The sequence below is a fragment of the Carettochelys insculpta genome, chromosome 8, assembly GCF_033958435.1.
Source record: "Carettochelys insculpta isolate YL-2023 chromosome 8, ASM3395843v1, whole genome shotgun sequence".
Classification (NCBI taxonomy): Eukaryota; Metazoa; Chordata; order Testudines; family Carettochelyidae; genus Carettochelys; species Carettochelys insculpta.
Genome location: NC_134144.1, coordinates 13749377 through 13770391, shown reverse-complemented (window position 1 = coordinate 13770391; position 21015 = coordinate 13749377). Strand labels below are relative to the sequence as shown.

Below are 21015 nucleotides of genomic sequence, written 5' to 3'. Positions count from 1 at the left end.
TACACCCACAGAATCAGTTTGTGAAGAAAAACAGTTGCTGTTTTAAATGACTGGAAACAAGACTACTTGATTCTGCTGAGCAGATTTGGTGTGGTTTACAGCGAGTCCTCTCACACAGCCTAACAACACGATGGTAAAGCTGTAAGTGAACAGAAGTGTAGGGAATAAATGGACAGGAATTTCACTTTGGCATTTTGAAACACTGTTCCAATACTATCTTGCTGACCTAAAGATAAGTAAGATTCTTTTATACACAAAAACTGATTCATCAGATTATCTGAACAGGGCTCATGCTCATCTGGTGCATTATGTTCCTTGAAAATACAGGTTGAACCTCTCTAATCCAGCACTCTCTCATCCGGCACCATCCGTAATCGGGCATGATTTTAATTAGCTGAACCACCACTTATCGTGGGTGTGGCCAAGATTCCTATGGTCCCACGAAGTTTGGTCCTGGCTCTCAGCGTTCTGTGCTGTTATTTAGCCGTAATTTACCCCAAATACCTTCTACAGCCCAGTAAGCAGTGGAAGTGTTAATAATGCTGCGAGGCAATATTGACCTCCCATGATCCAGCCAGTTCTCTTGTCCAGAACCAGTCAGGTCCCATGGGTGTCAGATTAGAGAGGTCCTACCTGGATTAGAGTAAACATGCTCAGTAATAGGAAATTTCAAAGCAATCTCAATGCTCTTAGATGCTGCCTTTGCCTTTTCATTAGCCATGCCAAGCTGCCTTTCACCACACAGAGATGCAAGCCCCAGGCCAGCCCACATGATAACAAAAGGTAGTACCTGACCTGGTGCTAGGTATAAGGGGATGTGTGTATTGCAAAGAGAAGCTAATACACCCTGGGATAGTGGAAACACGCACTAGAATGGAAGGAAGTTCTGCTTGGGGATAGAGAGCCAGGATCCTCCTCCGGCATCTGCCTCACTGACTTCTGCCTCCTCTCTGTCCTACCCTCTGTTGTGGCTGCTGCGAAGGTGGGCTCCGGTGAGCCATGCTCAGGAGTCCTGCACACCAGCACCTCCCCCTCTTGCTCACGTTTGATCCCTAGGTCTGTGGAGCCGTGTTGGATCGGGGAGCCAGGAATGCTTGAGTCAGCCTCGTTTGAGAAGTCAAAGCCATCTGGGATTCAACACACAAAATTTTAGTGCTTTTCTATTCCTTTCTGGGCATTCCAGTCCAGCCAGGGAAAAGAGAAGATTTATGGGGATATGGAAAAACAAAAGCACTATTCACACTATGGGTTGGTCTGCACTGGACTGTGGGCTATAGGGGATGCGAATTGCAGAGTTCATAAAAATAATGTGCTTTCACTGCCCCATATGGCCACAGCTGGAGAAAACAGGCACCTACCCCTTGAAAGGGAGTATATTAAATGCAAACTTCGTCCCTGTTCGTTCATGCCAGCGGTATCCACACAGGACATTAACAGCGCACCGTTCTGATGCACTCTGCAGTTCACAATCTTATCGGACACAGTGTGCAGCGTAGCCAAAACCTTACATACAGACATGTACATTTGTGTGCAGACCCACAGAAAGAGGCAGATGAACTCTACTGTATGCGTGAGAGACTGGCAAATGAACAGAACGACGACATTAGTGGTAAGGACAAACAAGACTGAAGATCTGCAACGGCAACAATTGCCACTAGGCTTGGGCAGCCTGATTTGACAGCGAGCAGTGGTCATGAAGCACCCTGGTTCTTGAGACATACAACTGTAAAAGGAGGAACAGGGGCCTGAAACTATGGATCATGTTTTCCTTCTGAGATATTTGGCAGGGGAACACGACAAAAAACAAAAGCTAACACCACATCTCCTTTCCTACCTTTCAGTTAATTACTATTAGCAGCATACATAAAGAAAAATCAGGGAGTGAAGGGGAATAATATATAGTACCACCAAGTGGTTTTGGAATCTTCGTCTAAGAACAAATAGTTTGATTTAGAGGTGTTCAACTCAATTGCCCACAAACTGAAGTGGGATTGGTTGTTGCTCAGCACCAGTGAAAGAGTCAGGCCAAGAGTACTTCTTGCACTAATTACCAATGGGAGGCAACAGGGACTAATGAACTGAGCATAGGACTGGGAGCCAAGAACTCCTGAGATCTAACTGCATTTTGGCTACTTATACTCCATGCTAAGTGGCACACAAAAGTTACCTCTCAAACTTCTCCACTGCTAAAAGGAGAGTAATGTTCACTTCCTTACCTCACAGAAGCGCCGTGAGGTTTAAAAGAGTTCAGGGCCATGCAGCGCTCTGACGAGATGTAAAGCGCTTCGTACTATCACAGAATATCACTGTTCTGAACCAAATGAAACTATTCTGCCAACATTCAGATTCAGAAGCCAGCTGGTAACAATGGAGATGAACACAGTACAGCATGTTATTCGTGGTTCAGGGGGACTGCTCACCTTCTCTCCTCCAGCGATGGCGGCGGATGGAAGCTGTTGTAATGGCTGTCCGAGAGATCCTTGGCACTGTGGGAGTAACTTCCACCTTCAGCACCTTTTGGCCTTCTTGTGTTACATCAGGGGCATCAAAGGGCAATGAGTTCTTCATGGCATTTGCAACCTACAATAACAGCAAAATCCTTTGCTAATTCACCACCCCGACTATATAAAGAGCCGTGCCAGATTTCTTTGTCACTCTGGAGAGAGACACAAAGATTTGGCAACAGTGTATCAGGTTACCAAACACCGACATGGCAGCAACCTCAGGCCTCATTATTCATGACCACTGACAGGTTTATTGCAAAGCTGACATATCTGGACTCCCCAGAAAGGCTTCAAATTTTCCATTCTCATTATATTAAATCATCTATTAGTTTTGCTATGGATTCTCTGCAGAAAAAGAGTATTCCAACATAATCAGTCTTCACATGAAACCCAGTAGTATTTATCCTTCAGGAATTAGGTCACAATCAATGCAAACAACACAGGTGCAATCAACGACTACATAATAAAGTAGCATTACCTTCCCAAAGGTAATGTGATTAGCTCTCAATCTCCAACTACCCCTTTTTGTGGGTTTTATATACATTTTTAAGAGAATTGCAGCAGGGCTAGTGAAAAGCTACATAATAAGTTGTTCTCTGCCATAAAAGACAGAACTGACGATAAATCTGGAGATCTATTTTTGCACCTCTACAAGAGACCAACTCTTCTTCTCCTGCTTTGAGACTTAAAATACTATTGTACACATAAAAGCAGCTGTAAAAATGGCATTATGGGGTTCCACCTTTACTGTTCTTCAGTAACTTCCAGATGAAACCTTACAGTTTACAAATAAAAAGATGGCTTTTCCAATAGCCAAGTACTAACTCAATTTAGGATACAAAAGTCAAGCTGGGTTTTGTGTGGCTTGTGCACCATCACCAGTATAATGAACCCACAAGTAGAATTTAGTTCTTAACTTTCTTGATAGATTAGAAAAACAGAATCCAGTTCATCCTCTGTGACTATACTGGCTTTGCAATACTAACACTGTAATAAAATAATAAACACTGATACTTTGCACTTATATATCATAATTCAAGGATCTCAATATTTATTAAAACTTTCCCCTAATAAAGCAAATTGATATTACTCAAAAGAGAAGTAGTAAGTGACAAGATATCAGTTTCACTACTTACTTATCCACCTTTATCATGACTGCAAAAATTTCTTTATCCCTTCCACACTTCAGGAACACACATACACCTTTACCCAATCCCTAGGGCTCAAGGAATGACCCCGTTAATTTAAACTCCCACACTTACCCAATTCCTAGGGCTCAGGGTGTAACTTTCTGCAGGTATGCAGGATCTGTGCCAGTGCAAAAGCCTTACACAGTAATATTCTTATTCTCTATTTATTCTACTTTACTTTCCCTCCTGTTGCTTCAGGGTGAACATTTTACCATTTGTCACACTAGTATTCTGCTATTGCTGTGCTAGGCTAGATCAATTTGATCCAAATGACCTTACATTGCCTGAATTTCTCCACCAAATGTGTTACCTGCACAAATTTCTTTATCCCTTCCACACTTCAGGAAAACACTTTAATTTCACTCAATTCCATCCTACACAGCAACAACTGCCATTGTAATAGGACAAGCTTTCCCCCACAATGTGGTTTAACAGGCATTAAGAAGACTAATGCGATGTAGTCACCCAACTGTGGGGTTTTATCATTTAAAGTCAGTGATTTGATCAAAAGTTGAGACTGCACAGAGAGAAGTAGTTTAAAGACTGAAGTTTGTAACAGAGCTGCAGGACATGGCCCTTTTTAATCAAATAATTTATTTGGCCGCTCATGGCAAAGAAATGCAAACATCAGTGACGTGCAGTTTAAAATTTATAGAACAAAACCAGGAGATGGTGGTTCAATGGAACTTAAGACTACCTGAGCATACAACCTCAAACAAGCGGCTCTACGGGATGTAGCTCCCATTTGTACCAATTGGCAACTGTGTGCCATGACGGTTAGCAATTCCGACCAGGCCTTACAAAGTCGCTGTCCCTCACACATTGCTTTCATAGTTTTTAATCCATAAATGGTATCTTGCAAAGTAACAAATGAAAGCCGGTCATTGTACTGTTGTAAAATGTACATAACGTGGATATTTTGAAAGCTATGTTTAGATCAGGACTCTCAGATTCATGACCCAGAAGACCTTTACAGCCTTAGCAGTTCCACTCTCAGGCCCACGCGTGGCAGCCAACAGAGAATCCCTGTGGCCCTGGTGTGTGTGCCTCCACACCCTTCTTCTCCCAAGCCTGGCTCCTGCTCCACCCTCTCCACCTGCCATTACACCCCTTCCCTCAAGCTCCCTTCCCTGAGGGACATGGCCTCTGCGATTACAAGAGGGGGCTGGCATGAGGAGGTGGCAAGGGTCAGGACACCCCACATGCACACATTGATTGTGATGGCAAGAGCTGCAGTGAAGCAGAGCAACGAGGCTCACCTAGGAATAGCAGCAGAGCAGAGGCTGCTGCACCCTGCTGCCATGGTGAGTGCAGAGGTCCTAACCCCCTGCTGCTGGCTCCAGCCCACCTAGGGCCCCACCAGCTAACCTGAGAATGGAGGACCGTCCCATCCATAAGATGGGTGGGGTGGCCACCCTGAGGCCCTTTAAAGCGTGAGACCCAAGGCAGCTGCCCTGAACCATTCCACGGATGGGAAAGCACAACTCACACCTAAACTGAGCCACAGGGATGCACTGGTAGCAGCGTGGAGCCAGCACCTGGAAGCTGCTCTAGCCCTGCAGCACTGCCAGTGGTGGTGGCAGCAGCGGTGCAGGCCCCTGGTGGGTTTCTAATCACCTTGGTAGCAGCAGATGAGACAATGGGATGAGTGGGAGGGGAGGCGCAAGGGGATCTCTTCCTCCAGGAGCTCTCCCAGAGCTGGGCGCCTGCTATGAGGATGTGAGGATTGTGTCCCTCTGTCAAATGTAAATTGAGCACTGAAAGCCAAATCTCAATTGCACACACGAGTAGATGAGAAAATGCTGGAGACTAGAAACCACAGGGGATTTTCTTCTCTCGGGGGTGCAAAGACAATGGGCTTTGGGTATAAAAGGGACCACTTTTAGTCAGCATTTCAGGGGGTAACCATGCAGTGTCATGAAAACAAGCTCTCAAACAGCCATAGCTGAAATGCAGTAAGGCAGTTCTGAGGCGAGAAATTACTTCAGACAAGGTTAGCTTGTTGTAGTTCAGTCTAAGACTAGGAGAAGCATGTTATATTTTTGTTTTATTTGTAACCTTTTATTCCTGTTACCTTTCTATCTCCAACGCTTTTATCAGGGGCAGCCTAGTGGGGCGCATGAATGGCCCTGTTCCATCTCAAGATTTTTGTACAGAAGATGGTCACCCAACACTGACTACACTGCTGTGAGGAGAAGGGGGAGAGGAGAAATCATGCAAGAAAAATAGATCTGCTCTAGCAGGAAAAACTCACTAAGAAATCTACTTGCATCACTCTCCACCTCTCAGAGAAAAGAGATGCAAAGATGATAGTACCTAACTTCAAGCCCAGAAACAGGCTTCCAGGGAAGACTGTAGAATCCCCATGATTTAGCTTGAAGAACAGGTTAGATCAAACAGCTGTCAAATATGGTCTAGGTTTATTTGTTCCTGCCTCAGCACAGAGGCCTGGATTCATGAGGACCTTGCAGTCCCCTGCAGCCTCACAACAAGGCAGCAAGACCTATCATCATCCCATACCAGGCCCTTTGTGGTCAGTTAGTGCTGATCCCAATTTGAAAGGTCCAAAGACACTTCCTGGAGGAGCATTCTGTGTCTGCAAATAAAGCAGAACAGGTCACAGGCCAGCAACATCCATTCTTTCCCATGAAGAATATGCACTCAGGCAAAGTTGGTCACATAAAGAAGCTGGGGCATTAGGCAGCCAAAGTATGGGATGCAGCTCTTAATCAAGTTAATAGGTCATGGGGCATAGCAATGCTTGTCTCTTGCTTACAAATTTTGCCCAACACGCTTTGCTGGAGGGTGTATGCTTTGTGAGGAAGCCCAAATATCTTGCTCTGCACTAAAGATTAGAAGTTTCTTCTGAAGAATTGTGCAGAAGACCTGAACTGATCTAGGGCAGATTTCTCATGGGCTGATATTGAGGCACTCCTTAATTCTCAATAGGTGGGCAGGAATATTGCATCTTTTTGCTTCACTTCCCACTTTAGAAACTCCCATGCCCCAAAGGATTTATTTTGCTCTGAGACTAACACAGAGCATTTGGTTGCTGCGTCTTAGTTTTTCTTCCTAGACTAAGTTACTTTTCTTACATTACTTTTCCACATCAGGTACAGTCCCTGGGGCAACATTGAAGGTGCTTGTTGTTAGTCAGTCTCCTGCCCTTCAGATCTTTTGGAACTTTCTGATTCTCTTTTTTTCCAAATCATGCTTTAGAGGAATATATGTATTTCATCTTTTTTAGAGGAACACTGATGGATTTAATCTTGTTCGTACAGGAGCACTGAGCCAACTCATGGAGTTTTCTGAGAAGAAACAACAAATACAGTGGAGTGTGATGTTGCTCATCTTAATGTAGACCAATAACATTTCCCTAGCTATGCAAATGCCCCAGTAAAAATGTCTAAAAGAACCCAGCTTTCATTCTAAGCCTTTCTTCACGGACTTCTGATCATTTGCTGTTGTCCTTATATGTGTCGGGGGAAAGGGAAGGAGATTGAAAATCATGCTGGAGACTAAATGAAGGACTTTACTCAGTGACAGCAATTGCTGTAAATGCTCTTTTGAACATTGTTTTTTACTGCTGCTAGATTTATAGATGCTGCAATGCACATGGCTTTTGGAAAATTCAAGTGGATGAAAGAATTCTTTGGTTCAACAGTGGGATCTACTGCCTGAAATATGCAGCAGGACAAAGGACTTGCAATCCATCTTTTCTAATACTTAACAACAATTTTTGTAAAACATGCTCAGAAAAGGAAGGGCTTCCTAAAGTATCCTTTAACAGGTGCATATGGCAGGCTGGGGAAAACAAGCAAATGACCAAAGAAAAACAGGAAGAAGTAAAGAGCAGAGAGCGGGTAATAGACAAGGCTGTAACAATCACCAACAGTTGACAAACTACAAACAGCTTGTTCCAGAAAAGAGGGAAAAAACACATTTGTTAACATCACAAAAATAAGACAACCTAGAAGGATTTACAATCATTCAGAAGATTTTTTTTTTTGGAGCTGGTTGTTCAGTTTTAATCAGGACTAAAAGCTATTACTCCATCAAGTGAATTCAAATACAGATCCACCTACATGCTTTTTTACAGCAGCATGTTCTGATAGATGCCCACTTCCCCAGGTTCAATATTTAATTTAAACTTCCAATCTAATGGTGCAATGAGTAATTTCCACAAGGAAACTGCTGTTCTAATAATTCACTGGATAAGATGTATTTAAAATGCTGCACTCAAAGCACAAAACTAAGTGTCCCAGCCAACATTAATTCATCACAAGAACAGTTTTATCAGACTTATTAGAGAAGTGCAGAATTTATCTTGGGATTGGCTAAGAGGAAGAAAAATCCCATTTTGCTCTTCTCCACAAACAGGACGTTATCTACGTAATGGGAAAAATACTTAGAATAATCAAACTGATTTACTGTGTGTTCATCCAGAAGACCACCAGCAATGCCTATTGCCCACATTAGTTTTTAACCCACAAGCAGCGCAAGGTGCCAGAGACATCAACAATCCTGCTTCTATCTTACATTGATTTTTGTCTCATCTCAACTTTCCCCCTAAACTCTACAAGAAAGGAGATATATTTAAATTCCTCCTCTCTATTTGCCTCTCTCTTCTTCCCCTCAATCACATCCACCATTGCCTGTCTTTTTTTAGTTCCTCTTCTTCCTCCCTTCCCTGCCCCCGCCTTTCATCTTTCAGGGTCAGGCCAGCAACTGCAGTAGAAAATTTTCAAAAAACTGTTCTTGGAGAAAAGAATCTTAACTCGCAGGCTGGCTGCAGAATGGAATGGATGAACCCTGGGTGACAAAGGCAGTCAGTTTAAGTCTGCAGAGAGCTTTGATGGTCAAGTCTGTCTGAGAAAGTTCAGCACTATCCCATTTCTGCTTAGACCACCAAGAATGCTGTGCGTGAGTCAGTTAAACAAATTCTAAATCATAAGTTTCACCATGGGTGAGCAGAATACCAATTTGTTTACCACCAGTATCCTGTGATATCAGATAACTACTTGCTTTGACCTCTTTGCATGTGTGTACACTGCAATAAATGGAACGTGGCACAGTCTCAACAGGTCCATGTCAACAAACAAGGGCTCATGGGACTCAGGAAGTGGGGCTATAAAACTGAATAAAGATATTTGGATCCGGGCTCCAGCCCAAGTCAGAATGTCTACACTGCGACTTTATAACTCTGAAGCCTGAGCTCAGCAAGTCTGAGTCAGCAGACCCAGGTCCTGTGACTGTGTGCCAGAAGTATTTTTTTTACTGTAGTACAGGCATACCATACCCTAGGAGTTATCTTTGTGCAGCTCTCACCACAAGAGAGTGCATGTATATTAAATTAACACCTATTAAGAAATCCTCTTTCCCAGTACCAAGGAGTTACTACAAGTGGTAAGTACCAGAGCTTATACTTTAGCAAAAGAGCATGATGTGAATAGTAGCTATGTTAAAACACCAAGCCTCAGACTACAAAAAAAATTCTGATTGGAATATAGTAAATGGTTGTAACTGCTATATGAACCTTTAAAGTGCAATCCATTTTATTAGTACATTCATAAACTTTCTAATCAAATAAATGGATTTCAGTTGCCTCTTCCTTACCAGTAGTGGCTGAGAGTAAAGTTCAAGCTGTGCTCTGTAAATTATGTCATCCAAGACCTCCTGACCAAGAACCCACTGTCCATTATATCTAGAAATCAAAATAAACAATATATTTATTGTTCAGTATTTTTGGACCCAACCCCTTCTCCTTTTCATCTACAAAGCACACACACCAACACAGCATAAAGGAATAGCCAGAACATCTCAGTTATTTTTACAATTGATATTATACTTAAGTGTTCCCACCAATCTCACAGTCAGAAGGATATTTTCATGGTAAGGGTCACAGTGAAGAAAAGTGGTTACATTACTTGGTATAACTGGGTTGCAGTCAGAAGTGTGTTTAAGCTATCCCAGAGGCTGTGTGTCACACTGATATTCAGCTACCTTAAAGTTTGACAACATTATGCTGGTGAAGAGAAAGGATACTATGGAAGTGACATCTCTGGGAGAGAAGAGGAAGTGAGGAACACCCCTCTTTAGCACACAGTGCTAGTGAACGAATGCTGATAAAAGCTTTCCCAAAACATCAGCTGGCCAAGACAGCAAGTAAAGGGAAAATAAGGAGATAAAGCAGAAGTGGTGGCTTAATTCACGTTGTTTTCATGCATAAAAACAAAAGGTATTTTAAAACACCTGAAGTCATTCAGCTCTTCTTCCAAACTCCACCTACTTACATGGCATAATAGATGCCTGTGAGCAGCTGCACCATGAAGTCAGGATCTAGTACCACTCTGTTACAGTATTCTTTCCAGCGTTTTTCATACTGCCGTGGAAAGCCACTCACGCAAAGCCTACCAAAACAGAAAACAGAATCAAAATTCTAACCCTGTGAACATTTTAAGGAAACATGCTTTACAGCCATCAACTGAGAGACACTCAGGTCTGATTGTCCTTCCAGACAGCTGCTGTTCAGTTCCTCACTGCAAAGATTCACATCAACTCTTGGTACTTTTAAGCAAGTATTTTAACAGCAGAATCTTGAACGTTGGCCATAATTCCACTAGTGTTTCTCCATATCCTTATTCCACCAGTGTCTTTCCACATCCTTATTCACATTAGTTCAGGCGAAATCTCCAATCAGCTAATTGTGAGTGCAGGAGACAAACTTTCTCAGAAGCTAGCCATAAGATGTGAAAACAGCAAATGTGCCTCTGGTAGAATGTTTGGTTTAATGCCACAGAATGGATCTTACTTCTTTGTAACAGACTGCAACAGAAAATTAAATAGGGGAGCATTTAATCTCAAAAAAATAAACCGGGGGAGAAAACCGTTGCTTTATGTCAAGAACTTTTCTTTGGAATGGCATCTTTTTATATTAACAGCTCTTTGGCGCAGCAGAGCTTTGCCTTCCCCACATCCTATTCAGCAATGACCACATTGTATACATTCAACAAATACAATCACTTTTATTTAGAGCTTTGAGATCTGAATACCAGACAGAATAAAAGATGTGCACAATCATTCTCATGTATTTTATACAGAAGTATTTACTGCTTACACTCACAGAAAGGATTTCTCAGGGAAAAAGCTAATGTAATAAGCATTAGCCTTTACAAGCAAGGGAAACAACAGAGCCTAGGGGCTGATGACATAACATTTCTGCTCTTTCTTACATCATACATGTCAATGCTCAGCCTTTGAGGTGAATTTAACAAAATACAGTTAACCATTTTAAACAGAGCTAGGAAAAGGCTGAATGAATTCCACATAACCCAAACAAAGGGCAAAGTGAAGATATTGATGACAGAGGAAGGCATTCAGTGCCAATCTTCCATAAAGATATAATTCCATTTGGTCAGCAGTGCATCATACACAGTGATCTTTTCGGTAAATACTTGTAAAGGCATTTTGTACCACTTGTCCAGAAGAGATCCTAGGTGCCTAAATATTTCCCTCTCTCTCTCTCTCTCTCTCTCTCTCTCTCTCTTTCTCTCATATAACAAAAACACGAGAACATGGTATCTAGCTAAGAATGAGATAACTACTGTTTAATACACAATACCTAGCCCAAAATGTCAGAACGTAAGAAAGGCCATCTCAGTCACTTCAAAGGTCCATCTAGCCCAGTATCCTATTGTCAGGATGTCTCTTCTGAGGAGAATAAGTGACCATGAGAATGAAGCTAGAAATTATGAGCTGGGAATCCGGAAAAAGAAAACAAGTTCAAGTTCCTGTTATGCAGATGCAACTTTTGGGACCAGATCTGCTTCCTGTACCACTCTTAACTTTTAGGTTAAAGAGAGAGCTTCCACCTCAGAAGAGGACTACTGATCTCATAAAAATCTACCAATTTTGTTTAGAAAAGTTCCCAAGAGGAAGCTCATATTTCCACACTGCAAACTTGGAACATGCCCAACTGACAAACTACATTTGTTCCATAGGAAGATTTAATCAGGATAACCAACCCACTTTGTCATGCTTATGCAGCTACACTTTGGGTGGAGTTTAGTGGAGGTATACACTTAGAAAAACAAACTTCTTGGAAGCTAAATACAAGAAATACAGGGGAATCCATAGATCAGATTTTCCAAGGCTACTCTCTGTACTATATCTATGATTTAAACTGGATGGACCGAGGCCAAGGAAGTTTGAGACTTCAGGCAGTGCCTAATCAAACTGTCAATGTTTTCAACCATCTTTCAAAAAAGATTGGAAACAGCACAATTGGCATGACTGTCCACACACCAAATGAATGGCTTCTTGAGGAAATGTTTCTTATTTAAAAGACGTCGCAATCCTGCTCTCCTGAAAAAAGGCATCAGAAAAAACTACATCAGAGCAAAAGGAGCGGCCACGCTCCTTGTGCAGTAACTGGAGTTCTTCAGTGTGCACATGCCTATGAGTGCTCCTCTTCAGGTGTGCTTACACTCCATACACCTTTGATTGGAGAGTCTTGGTATTGGGGCCATTCAGCCTGGCATGTGCTCTATACCTCCCCACACCGAGGACGCAAAATGCTACATAGATTAACCACTCTCAGGTCTTTCAACATCACCAACTCCCACAGATGAAACTTTGAAGCAGGAGGAGGAGGAGGAGTGCAGGTAGTGAAGCACCTGTAGGGGGACACAACATAAAGAACTCCATGGACTGCACACGGCAAGTAAGCTTTCCTTTTACAAGTATTATTCTCATTAGTGCTCTACTTAGATGACTTCCAAGCAACAACCTCAACAGGAAGAGGGAGCTTTGGAGCCAACCCCAAAACCAAAGACAAGCCTGCACTTCCACGAACAGCATTTAGTCAAGAAGCATGAACAACCCCACTGCTTCAAAAATGTATTTATTAAAGACTAGAATTGCAGACTTGCAGCTCTCATGAATGGGAACATAGAGGATGAAAAGGATCTTTATGGAATGGATTAATATTATAGCGGGAAGTTGTAACTCACCAGCCTCTCATCAAGCAATCTACCTAGAGAATCTCTGGGTAGAGAACGTGTACATTTTGTGCTTGTCAGCAGCTGACCCTCAGGGCAGGTCTAGTCTACAGTGGAAGGCTGAATTAAGGTACACAATTCCAGCTATGTTAATTACGTAGGTGGAGTAGACATATCTTAATTTGGGCTTCTGTGCTGTTTCCACTAAGGGAGGACAACAGGAATGTTTGCTCCCGTCAACTTCCCTTACTCCTAACGAGGGATAGGAGCATGGGTGCAGACATGAGTGCTGTGTAAGTTAGATTTAGTGTGTCCCTACCAAGCATGCTAAATCGAGGTCTAGCAGGGCAATCATGGCAGAATTGATCTTTCCAGAAGTGTAGGTGTCATCTAAGTGTTGGAGACTCTGTGGTGATGAAGAAAAGTTTGTCCAAGTCTGAGGCCCTTAGTACAGAATCAGAAGTAAGAGTAGCCTTAAGCTGCTTAAAAATTTCCTAACACTTCCCAGTTCACTTAACTGCACTGGGCTGCATTTTACTGGTCCGGTCTGCCAGTAGAGCAGCGATTTGACTGTAGTGTGGTATAAATCACCTGTAATATCCTGCCAATCCTAAAAACAATTGGATCTATTTTCCCCTGCTTTTTTGGCCCTGGGAACAAGCCAGTTTTGGATAGCCTCTACTTTAGCCAGTAAAGGGGTGGTAGTCCTTTGACCCACCTAATACCCTAGATAAGTTACCCTGTTTAAGTGTATTTGACATTTACTAGCCTCAACAGTCAGCCTGGCCTCCTTTATGTGCTGGAAGACAGCTTTGAAATGCGCTAGGTGTTCTGCCCATGAATCAGAGAATACAGATGTATCATCCAGATAGGCTACAGCAAATTCACCAAACCCAGCTAGCAGATTACTTACGAGTCTTTTTAAAGTTGCAGGTGCATTACAAAGCCCAAAGAGAGAAAGCGTTAAACTCATACAGTCCTACATGTGTAATGAAGGCTGACCTTTCTTTGGCTGATTCATTCAGAGGTGCCTGTCAGTACCCTTTGGTTAAGTCTAGGGTGGAGATGAACTGGGCATGCCCCAGTTTCTCCAACAGCTCTTCTGTGCGTGGCATTCCATAATTGTCTGGAGGAGTTACAGCATTTAATTTATGGTAGTCCATGCAAAAGTGAATTTCTCCATCTGGTTTGGGAACTAGGACCAACAGAGAGGCCCATGCACTTCAGAGGGGCAAATTACACCCATGTCTAACATGTCCTTGATCTCTTTCTTTATAGCAGCTTTTGGAGCAGTAGGGGTTAGGCTCTGATTGGGGCAGCTTCACCTGTATTAATGGAGTGGTAAACCCATTCAGTCCCTCCTGGGATGGCTGAAAACATTGGTGCAAAGCTGGTGCACAATCCCTGGATCTGCTGTCACTGCTCATGGCTGAGGCTTATGGAAAGGGTTACTTCTTCTATTCCACCCTTGCCTTTCCTGTTGTAGGAGGCTCTGTCAGGTCTCAGTGTCATCTCTCTCGTGGGCTGTAAACTGAAGAACCTTGAAATCTCAGGAATAAAATGCCTTTAAAGAATTAATGTGATATACCTTTGGCTTAAGGTCAGGGTCTGGGAAGGTTATGCGGTAATTAACCATGCCTAGGCACTCTTGGACTGTGAATGGTCCATCCCAGGATGCTTCCATCTTATTGGCTTTGAGTGCCTTCAGGGGCATGACTTGCTCCTCTACTTTACAGGACTGCTCTGTGGTGTGTTTATCATACCAAGCCTTCTGCTCTTGCTGAGCATTCTGCAAATTCTTTTGAGAGGGTTAAAGAGTCATAGTATTTTGTAGGTAATGTACAAAATCCAAAATGTTAGTTCCTGGAAGGGAGGTAACTCCCTCCCATTACTGCTTTCCTAACTGCAAGGGGCCCTTAACCTCACAGATATACACAAATTCAGAAAGCGAGAAACCAAAACTGGGCTGTGGGGCAGCTCTGTAAGCAAACAGTACCTGCTGTAATAGTAGGTCTCAATCATTGAAACGTTCATCTGCAAATTTACACATCATTTCTCACGGAGTCCCATGAAATCTTTTCAACATGCTATTTGTTTGATAGTCATAGGGGGTGGCAACCAAGTGTTGCACCTCATGAGCCTCCCAGAGACATTTCATGATCTCTGCCAGGAAATTGGTTTATGAATCCATACAGATTTTGGAGAGCCAACCTCCCCTGGCAAAAATATCTGTTAATGCCTGGCACAAGTTCCTGGCTGTAGTGCTCCCTAGAGTCACTGCTTCAGACCACAGGATGGCAAAACCCATGAAAAGTCAATATATACTCTTTTCCTGTGGGTGTCCTTTTGGTGAAAAGAGCCATAATATCCACAGCCACATGGTGGAATGGAATATCTATTATAGGGAGTAGCTGGAGAGATGCCTTGACCTGGTCTTGGAGCTTTCTCCCCTGCTGGCACACCTCACAAGACTGGACATAGCTAGTCACATCCTTGCCCAACCCCAGCCAGTGGAGTGACTTTCCTAATCAGTCTTTAGTTCTGTTCACCCCAGCATGGCCACTAGGGTGATCACGGGCTAAGCTCAAGAGCTTCTCCCTGTACTTAGTTGGAACTGCTAACTGTCTCTGAGGACGCCAGACCTCCTCATGCCCACCAGAAAGTCTCTCTTTTTATAAAAGTCGTCTTTCTACCACAAACCTGAACCTGTAAGAAGAGCTCAAAAGCAGTGGCTCCCTCTGGGCCACCATCCAAGCTCTCTCGAGGCTCTCATCTGCTTCCTGCTTTGCCTGGACCTGCTCCCCTGAAGCTGGAAATGTCAGCTTTCCACTGAGATGTGGACTTGAACTTGCTCCCCCTGGAAGCAGTGCAGGTGATGTGGGTGTCCCTGATGGCTGTGATCTGCTCTCTGCTGGTGCACTAGGTTGCTTTGCAGGCTCCAGCAGTGTCTCTTGTGCAAATTCAGTTGCTGCTGCAGGCTCCGATCCTTGCACTTGCTGCTCTACCAGTTCTGGCTCTTGTGCTGGTTCCATGTGGATTTCAGGAACTGGATATGCTGCTGTTCAGGGATGCTGATTTGAGGTCTGTTTTTGCCATCTCCACCTGGTTCTCTGGTCCTCGGGTGTCTGGAGATACTGTCTGGGTGGACCCCCGCAGAAGGCCCAAGGATGGGGCTAGGTGCAGAGCTCTGCTTAGCCTTGCAGCAGGTGACCATTCTTACCTCCTTAGCTTGTCCCATGAAGCTGGTTAAGTCCTCTCCCACCAGCAGAGGAATGGGATAATCACCATAGATTCCAAACGTCCAAATTCTTCCCCAGACCTTGTACATAACAGGCAAGTTGATAGCGACACAATTAAATTTTCAAATGATTTCAGTGTGCGAATTCCCATTGCAAGCACCGTTTTCAGTTCACTGAAATGATTCAGTGTTAAAATTCAGCCCATTGTTATGAGTTTCATTTCACTCTATAGCTGAAGAAAGGAAATATTTCTAATGTAAAGAAGTATAGCACACTTGGCCAAACTCAGCCTTGATATAACTCAACTGAAGGTGATAGAAGCTTATATCGGAAAAATTCCACCCTGTGAGATTTAGGAACAAAGGAACTGCAGAAACAACTAAAAGAAAAGAAGAGAATAGCAACATAAGAACAGTCATATTAGATCAGACCAAAGGTCAATGTAGGCCAGTATCCTTTCTTCCGACAGCAGCCAGGTTCCCCAGAGGGAATGAATAGAACAGGTGATCATCAAGGGATGTATGCCATCACCCATTCCAAAACCCTGGCAAGAACCCTTGGTGGGAGTACATTTATTGTGTTCTAATGAAGTATATGCTGACAAATATTATTGTGCTCCTGCTGCACATTGGGAAAAACAATATCTGCATTGTATATAATATTTGTCAGCTATTACAGGAAATACACTGCTGAAGCTGACAAGGCATACAAAAAGGCCTGAGAAAAGGACTCTGCTGCTTTTCATGTATCAAAAAGAAAGATTAGCCATCCATGGTGTATTTATTTTAGCACAAAAAGATGGTACAAAGGAAAAGATATGCAAGGATACCAGCGATATTTAAGATTCCAGAACAAAAACAAGAATTCGATGTCATCAAGATGTTTTAAATATTACTCAAGCAAGAGGCCACGGAAAGGAGGAGTATAGAAAATGAGAAATGATGGCACAGTTTCTCCAAGTGTGGTATTATGAAACAAACTCCCAAAATGCTAAGCACGTCAATCATCCAAACCAAGCAAAAAGTAAACTGTATTCATATTCACAGGCAGAGGAAATAGGTGGTATATCTAACCAAGTTTTTGAGCCACTATAAAGAGACATCAGTTGATTTGCATTCACTGCCACTCTTGATACACTCCAGTTTTTACTACCTCTTAATATTCCACAGAGCAGAACATTATAAGAACTAGAACTAAAGCAAATGCAGTTGATATACAATCAATATATAGTAAAACCCAGTTATCTGATGTAATCGGGACCAGCCAATGATAACATAACTGAAAATGTTGGATAATCAGGGAGGGACACAGGGGAAGGGAAAGACAGGACTACCAGCTGCCTACTCCCTGGGATAGGTCACCACTGGCCCTGGGACAGGAAGACCCCCAGCCTGTCCCAGGACAGGCAGCCACTCCTGGCCCTTTCCTGGGAGCCATTTCCCGGTTGCTGCAGGACTGGGGGGAGAGCATCAGACACCAGGTTACTCAATATTCTGTTTTATCCCATACCGCCCCGAGCAGTGTCAGATAAAATGGAATGTTGGATAACCATGGGTCGGATAATTGGGGTTTTACAATATTGTTTTCACAAGGAAGAACAGCATCAAGTTGCTAATTAAATTATGATCTGTCAAGTTACCAGATGAGAAAGAGTAAACTCACTCACTTTCTTTGAATATTTATAACTCTAGGAATGTTCTTTACCCATGAGATCCTCACCTAGAACCCATCCTACAAAGTGATTGATAGGAGGAGGCAGGCATGTAGACAATAGCAGCATTGTAGCACAGCATGAGAAAGCCGAGCACCTCAAACCTGAAGAGAGAAAAGAACATGAGACAAAAGGAGCTATATGGATGCATATTTTTAAAAGTGCACCAGAAGAACTTAAAATCTCTTGTTAATGGGTCATTCACAGGACAAGATGGCATCAGAAACACAGTTCATCAGTCCATTGGTAATGTTTTTTCATGTTAGTTCACTAACTAGAAACCATCCATCCAAAGACTCATTAAATATTTTTAAAGCATGATATCTAACAGATTACTACAATGCAGAGGCATTAGGGTATGGAGGAATAATGCAAGTAGCTCTTTTAAATATATGATTGAAGACAGACATAGTACAGGACAAGTTTGCATTTCCCATAAAAGTCCCATAACCTAGAGTCTAAATCTGCCAATCAACCTTCCAGACTGCTTGGAGACACCACTGGCAGAAGTCAATATGCTGAAGAAATTATTTATATCTAAATGAATTATGAACAGATTAACAAGCTCTAAATTGTAAGAAAAGCCAGACAGGTAAAATGCACACTGTACACAGGTCTATTGATCCACCAATTGTTTTATGCTTAGAAAACTAGGAACATGAGAGTTCACCCTTTATTGCTTCTAGATTTGTTGACAGTCTAATGAAGTATGTACAGCTTGATTACTCACCTGTTCTGTGCAGTGAAGGTTTCTCTCTGAGGATGAAGATCACTGTAAACCACTCTGATGAGGTCATGTTGACATAGGGCTCCCTCTGTCAAAGCCATGGAACCAATAGTAGAAGGCTTGGGTGGGAAAGGCATGGGGAAAATAAAAATAGAAAATGTTAGCATAAGAAGGGCCCCAAACCCACATCACTTTAATCTAGAAAAAATTCTCCTTCCCTCTTGCAGTAATGCGTAAAACTGCTAAAGAGTATTCCTAAAATGTTTTAAAAAGAGAGACAGTTAATTTAAAATGTTCACGCTTGTACCTGAAATGAATTACATAAGTGTTACCTGTTCTAATAAAAATTAAATATACTAGCATTGAAAGATTACAGAAATAATATTTCATTTGCATTATCATCTATATTGCATATCTAGTTTCCGTTTCCCATGTTGTTTCATACAAACAATAGGAGAGAGCATTTTTAAAAAACAAGATTGTAAAACCAAGAAACACTGACAGGGTAAATCAGGAAGACTACCTGAGACTACTCAACTCAGGTTTTAAAATTTCAAGTTGGTCATGCTCCTCTCAAAATGACAAGCCAAGCCAAATAATTCATTTTCAACTACAAGCAACTAGTTTGTGTAGATCAACAAACAAGAGCCACACTTCCAACTAAATGTACAAAGCAATAGTGACAAAACGCCCACTAAAACTAAATAAGCTGTGGTATATCAAGGGCTCCCATTTCATCTGGAGAACTTAATGGACATTGATTTGTAGGACTGAGGTGTACCTAGTTGCCACATGAAAATGAGGGAAATAGTGGGGGGCGTGTGTAATGCTATTTGCCTAACATCAATGACCAGCAGGGACAAGAGCCCCTGTGGGTCCCAGGGTAAGATGGAAGGGAAACCCGGCTCTGTGTCCTCTGAAAGGACAGGGACGAGAGTAGTCAGCCCACACCGCAGCCTGGGCTCTGGTGCTGGGGCTGCCTTCTTCTCCCTCAGAGCCATGTGGCCAGGCACAGCAACAACATATGGAAGTGGCCCAGAGCACCAGCCACTGCCGAAGTAGCAGCAGCTGGAGCTCTGGGTCTCAGAGCAACCACTTCCTTTGCCCCCAACCTCCATCCGCAGGTCTGTTGATGAATGTCCAGCTGTTGTCTGTGAAGCGGGTTCAGGTGGTCCTGTAACAAGCTGGCTGGTCATATTAAATACGCACAGCCAACCTCTGCCCACGTAGTCTGTGCGCTGACCCACATTGTCAGTGTGGTCTCCATCAGGCAATGGTGAATGTTGTAGATAAGGCTCAACTAACCAGACTTCATGGTGGCCTTAGGCCCCTTCATTCTTCTGATGAAACTGCTGTTGGGTGCCTTAGCATGCACTGCAAATGCTAGAATATGAAGCTGTTAAATGGTATTAACACACCCTCAATTATCACTTTTCCATGTTAGAAATTATCATCATCACCTCAGGGATATGATGTGATTGCAAAAGGGAAGAGCGGTTGCTTCCCAAGACAGCAAACGGAAGGGGCAAGTAGTTCACAAGCAATTCTTCTAGTAAGAGAGGGTCCAATGTTTAGACAAAGTTAGAGAACTTCTGCTCTAGATAATTCTATATGCCACCACACACCTCAGAACTGACCTGCAAAACATGTTATTTAAAGCCGGAGTGTCTCATATGAAGATGAAAACCTATGTCTATTTTACTGCGTTTTTTTTATGTGACTAAATGTCTGCTGGCAACTAGACAGACCACAAATTCTAATACCTGAACATCATGTTTTGCAGGCCATTAAAATCAGCCAACCAGCTCATGAATCACAGTATGGGATCAAAGTGCTTTAGCTTGCACACTCTCCTTCACACTCCCAAAGCTCCCACCACAATATAAACATTTATGGCACCTGTTTAATGCTCTCTGCTCACCAACTACAGTAGAGAAAATTGAACTGGTGATCTCCATTTTGTGGGAGACAAAGGTGTGGGAGCCTCACAACACAGGAACAAGCTACAGTAGGGCAAAAGAGGGTTTTTAAATAGAACATATAGCATAACAATGTGATTCAGTTTTTGGATCATTTTGTTCTAGTATGTGATAAGGTAGAACCATGCATCTTTAAATACGCTAACAGCATCCAAGCAGTTGACATGTTAGAGGATGGGAATCTGTAAATGAATGAAAAACTGAAAAACAAACAGAACAAAATGTATCAGATGGAAGAGGTTCATTATTCACTTTCAAATCTTACCTTTCCCATCTTCTATTGGATTAAATTACACTGTTGCAAGAACTTACCCTTGAAAGTTTAGTGAAAGAGAATGCACATAGAATGTTTAACTCTAGTATTGAATGGATCCGATTTTAATTCCCCTTCAACCAATTCCAACTTACCACCAGAGTTGCACTCTTACCTCATGATATATTGAGGGCTTGGATAATGAAGGGATGGTGAAAGATAAAACTTTGTTGTTCCCATCTTTGTCAGCAATTTCCTACCGCAGAAAGAGAGACATGAGGGAACTGGTTTTTGGACTCTTGTGATTAAACCACACAGACATTGAAAACATTAATCATAAAGTAACACCCTGCTCCTGCAAAGTGATTCATCTGCACAGGCCTTTATGCCTATGTAGAATTCTACTGAAGTCA

The 21015-nt window shown here is 42.6% G+C and overlaps 1 protein-coding gene across 6 annotated transcripts in view; it reads right to left on the bottom strand.

Annotated features, from left to right (window-relative positions):
• Positions 1–21015, bottom strand: part of HYCC2 (hyccin PI4KA lipid kinase complex subunit 2) — an 83785-nt gene that overhangs the window by 14315 nt on the left and 48455 nt on the right. For 3 of the 6 annotated variants that reach the window (XM_075000633.1, XM_075000632.1, XM_075000634.1), the window contains 7 exons: positions 20778–20858; positions 18374–18489; positions 17652–17747; positions 9988–10104; positions 9311–9398; positions 2421–2580; positions 870–1127 (listed from right to left, as the gene is read on the bottom strand). In XM_075000633.1, the coding sequence (XP_074856734.1) occupies positions 870–1127; positions 2421–2580; positions 9311–9398; positions 9988–10104; positions 17652–17747; positions 18374–18489; positions 20778–20858 (916 nt within the window). The remainder of the gene's footprint in view (positions 1–869; positions 1128–2420; positions 2581–9310; positions 9399–9987; positions 10105–17651; positions 17748–18373; positions 18490–20777; positions 20859–21015) is intronic. The other 3 variants (XM_075000631.1, XM_075000636.1, XM_075000637.1) reach the window with 3 other exon arrangements.